Source organism: Trachymyrmex septentrionalis, unplaced genomic scaffold, assembly GCF_001594115.1.
Source record: "Trachymyrmex septentrionalis isolate Tsep2-gDNA-1 unplaced genomic scaffold, Tsep1.0 scaffold20, whole genome shotgun sequence".
In the NCBI taxonomy this organism is placed as follows: domain Eukaryota; kingdom Metazoa; phylum Arthropoda; class Insecta; order Hymenoptera; family Formicidae; genus Trachymyrmex; species Trachymyrmex septentrionalis.
The window spans coordinates 7,491,128-7,495,807 of record NW_017305180.1 but is presented as its reverse complement, the minus strand read 5'-3'; the positions used below and the strand labels follow the sequence as shown (position 1 = coordinate 7,495,807).

The following is a 4,680-nucleotide window of genomic DNA, read 5'->3' as shown; positions in this document are numbered from 1 at the left end:
CACACACACACACATATGTACACACACGATGATGACAAATGTCAATGCTACAATTGATTTGCTGCGATTATGCTTATCTTCCTTTTTGTTTGTATCATATATTAATATTAATTTTTTTATTAATTTTAGTAAAAAATAATATCTCTATTTTCTGATACAGAAATACATATAATATAAAATTAATTAAAAACATCTTTTTATTAATTCTAGACATACTTGTAACGCTGAAATATAGTTATTAGTTTAAATAATATATAGTGCCCAAAAAGAAAAAATAAACTCTTAAATTATATATAATTCTCTCCTTTAAATTTATCACATATAAATATGTATGCCATACAAATGTAGTTTTATTTATTTTAATAATAAAAAAATATAATTTATTATTACGATATTGTATTGTAAGTGGAAATTTTATTTATCTTTCTGCAAGTATTACATAAAAAAACTTAAATAGTATCTACATCGGGATAGAAAATAGCGATCTCAATCTAGAGCGGACTTGTTTATTCGCGTCAAGGTGGCTTCTCCGAGAAACTCCCGGTTGTGTCTGGAGATTAAAGCAAATATTCGGATAATCCCGCGGGGTACCGATATGCCGCAGCATTAAAGGGGCAATTTGAATTCAGTCGGCACGAAACCGCCAGCGTCGAGTCCGCTTTTTCTCTTTAACATCGAAGTTGAGAACTATAGCGTTTGTACTATACTGCTTTTCCCGTTTGTAGAAAAATAAATACGGAAATATTACCGTGAGGTAAAAATACAGCCACGACGGGCAGCTCTATGTATCTTTAATATCTCGAAAAGCGGTCTTTCACCTTTCGTACAACGATAAAGGGAAAAGTTACTGTTTCAAAATAATAATCGATTTCTTAATCTATGCAACGCTAATTTTATGCATTAATTATTTAAAGAAACTTTATTAATTCACAAGAAAAACCGACGGAATTGTTTTTCGACATCGCAACACATGGAATTTTAACACTCGCATTCTCAAGAGTTCTTCGATCAAACATTTTCGACGCGCGATGCACCGCGATAAACGAGAAAGGAAAGTAAGACGTCCGCGTGCGTTTCGGGATGAGTTTTACGAGCTCCGTTTTACGAGCTACTACTGATGAATAAGTTACGACCCGATCGTCAGTAAAAGTTCGGATGACGGGGAAGACTCGCGGATCAAAAATTCATTTCCGCACCTCTCGACGCGCGGAAATCGTGGGGATTTATCCGCGTTTATTTCCAGCCAGCGGAGGAGTATGGGAGAGCCACAGTTGATTTGAATTTCAACACGTTGCGCAGACAGGTTTGAATAATTAATAGAATGTAATTATTATTACGATCGAGATCTTACGATGGAAAAGTGGCGGCAAAAAATGCGATTAGATGCGACGACGGAGGTAGAGTGACGTTTTTTGTGAAAGGTCGGTTATTAAAACGCATACGATTCTAAGAATTTTCGGCCGTTTCCGTCGCGTAAATCACGGATGATGAAATAAAATCACAGATTTCACACTGTGATTTTATTTCGCCGTTTGATTGATAGTCAACGAGATTGTATTTACGTAGCGTTTATATTACACTGTGTGTTCTTATCTTAAAGGAATTGTCTAATGAATTCAGAAATATAAATAACTTGGGAAAGTATAAATTAGAGCACTATATTTTATCTATGACATCTATTTCAAGTGATTCAAAATGTATAAGTTCTCGTGACTTTTTTTAAATACACATCTATTATATATAGTAAATATAAAAGAAACGGTAGAGGTATTTTAATGAAAACATTTACCTTTCGAATTATTTTTGTTCATTACCGCAATGAAAATAGTGAATCATGCAATGTGATGAACATGCATGTTTTTAACTAATTTATTCAATTAAACTTATTTTCAATTAAATATATTTAAGGGGGATCCTAAAGTAACAGAATTATCGGGATTAAAGTTAAAAAGTTCTCCGAATTAGCTGCAACTTCCAAAATTCTTTTACATAATTAAATACTCACAAAAAAGATATGGAACAGCCAATTTAACGAGAAAATTGAAAAAAGTTAAAAAATTACAATGTGTGTGTGTGTGATACTAGATAAATATAGTTTTGTTAACTTTTTTCTGATTTTCTCGTTAAATCGACCATTCCTTTTGTGAGTATTTTAATTGTATAAAAGAATTTAATATTCTGTACAGACAATTCGGAAAACTTTCTAGCTTATAATGTCGATAATTCTGTCACTTAGAATTCCCTTAATTATCTAACTGCGAATTGTTGCATAACTTTCGAAGTGCAGGTTAACTTTACTAATGAAAAAATACTTCGGTACGTAAATTTAAATGCATCGTCGTTATTCATCTAAAGTTGACTATAAGAACTTATTTATCTAATAAAATGTTAATTATGAAATCACTATCTATTAATTTTTTGTGATGCTTTGATTTTGTTAAACGGTATATGCAAAAAAAGAAGGGAAATTTGATGACTTACGTGGCTGAGGTGAGAGAGAATTATCCGTTGCTATTGGAGGAGGAGGTGGGGGGATGATTCCACCTTCCGTCTTGGAAACCAAAAGTACGACGCGATCTTGGGTTGCTTTTAGGGTCGCCACTGCCTCTTCATGTGTCACATTTTCCAAATTTTTATCGCCCTGCTGAAACCAATATGTGCTCTTCTTCAATCATATGATTTAATATTGACTAGTCGATAATCGAACACAATTATTTGATATCCCGCCGTCTATTTTTCTTTGCACAGATCAACGTTAGAAATATATTACATCGTTAACGATGTATACACATATAGAATGAACTGCTAGAATGAACTGTCGTTTGCATTTACGTATAAAATCGTATCGCTAAACAGAATACAAATGAAACATGAACGAGACGCATTTTTTACGTTTAAGGTAAATGTTCCAATGAGCGGACTATGTTTGGACATTTACACAAAAATTTATTTGTTTATATTATTATTAATCTCAAATGCTTTTATAAATAATCTTTAAATACAATTAAATTATAATATTGTAATAAAAAAACATTTGAGATTAATAATAATAAATCTTGTGTAAATGTCCGGATATATATGTCCAATCACTGGGACGTTTACGTTATAGCATCTACATTAATTCCCTACACGTTTTATTCATTCCTCACGCGGATATTGCTTTCCAGAAAATGTCTCACTTTTCTCTTCTGTTTATCAAGCAACTAACCCTCTTCTCTCTTAAGGGAAGATACTATTTCTAAGACAACTTGACGAGCGGTATACAAACAATTCGATGATGACATCACGAGCTGCGATATCCTACGATAATTGATTTTCCTCATTCAATTTCCTCTATCTCAACCTGTGGTCTCCTACTCTCATCTTCTTCAGTTTGCTTCCTTGTTTCGTTCACTGCGATTGTCTTTCTTCTAATGCCCGCTTCTACCAATGTAATTCAAATAATCTTAGTTCGACTAACTCTTCATCTTTTTCTAATTTTAAGAATTAAAAAAAGATAGCAAATTGAACCAAAATTTTAAAGTAAATCTACATTAATAGAAACAAACATAAGAGACAATCGGTCACGATTATTATCGAGCTGATTGAAAGATCAACATACGCAATGCATTCAAGTGGATTTTTGATCCGTTCGTGAATTGGCATTGCTTTAAATTAAACAAGAAATAACAAATATAATATGCCTTAATTTTCTGTGTGATGAAATTTAATCTTCATTAGTTTAACGTAACAAATTAATTAAGAAATTAGAAATATTACATCACACCATCAAATTTTTTTTTCTTTAATTAAAGCACAGAATACTTTTTTCTTTATTTCTCTTTATTTACTTCTTTCTTTATTTTAATGTATAATGACGTAAAACTTTAAATAATATAAATAAATGTAATTGCTTGCACAAAATTACAGCATCCTCCGTAAAAAATATATTAACAAATTATATATATCTATGCGATAATTAAACGAAGTATATGGTTGAATAGATTTTATATTTTTAAGCGATAATCGGTAAGTGAGGTTAAACATCTCATTCTCTAAGAATCAGCACGGATAGGAAAAGTAGATTAGGGCGGTTTTCCAAGACGCCGTCGAAGTAATTGATAGCTCTTCCGTCAGCGATATACAGCTTCCGTCGATGGCAAGTCGACCTTCGCTAGTCTACGATTTTTCGCTTCAGCGATTTCACCACCTTTAAGGCACCCATCTGGGAGTAGCGTAAAAAAAGCGCCGATTAAAGCCGCTGAACGGCCGGTTGATTTATGACTGTCGCCGAAGGGTGAAGTGCAGAATACACGCGTATAATGGAAAGCCGCTTTCTCTTTTTCTCTTTATGCTATAAAAGTGCGTTGAAAGGCTTGCCTTTGCTTTTGAAGGTGATAATCGGTAGTCAAGCTAATATCGAGATTGGAGCGCTGATTTTTTCCATTTCTAGACATACTTGCGTATAATTAATTACAAATATGTTTTTTGTTTCATTTTTCGCAAATTAAAATGTTGATATAACAAGTAAACGGAGACACTAAAATATCGAGATAAATTATTTTTAATTTTTAAAAATAAAATAGAGAATTTAAAATTAATTATGTATTTGATTTATATATATTAAAAAAAAAAAACAAACATTTTTATATTAGAAATATTCAATTGAACACTGATTCAAAAGAGAGAGAAAAAGAGATA

General features: G+C 32.0%; 1 protein-coding gene across 9 annotated transcripts in view; it reads right to left on the bottom strand.

The window, feature by feature from the left end:
- Positions 1-4,680, bottom strand: part of LOC108747664 (disks large homolog 4) — a 333,352-nt gene that overhangs the window by 75,806 nt on the left and 252,866 nt on the right. For 8 of the 9 annotated variants that reach the window (XM_018485270.1, XM_018485272.1, XM_018485271.1 and 5 more), the window contains one exon: positions 2,482-2,644. In XM_018485270.1, coding sequence (XP_018340772.1) covers positions 2,482-2,644 — 163 coding nt within the window. The remainder of the gene's footprint in view (positions 1-2,481; positions 2,645-4,680) is intronic. The other variant, XM_018485269.1, reaches the window with a different exon arrangement.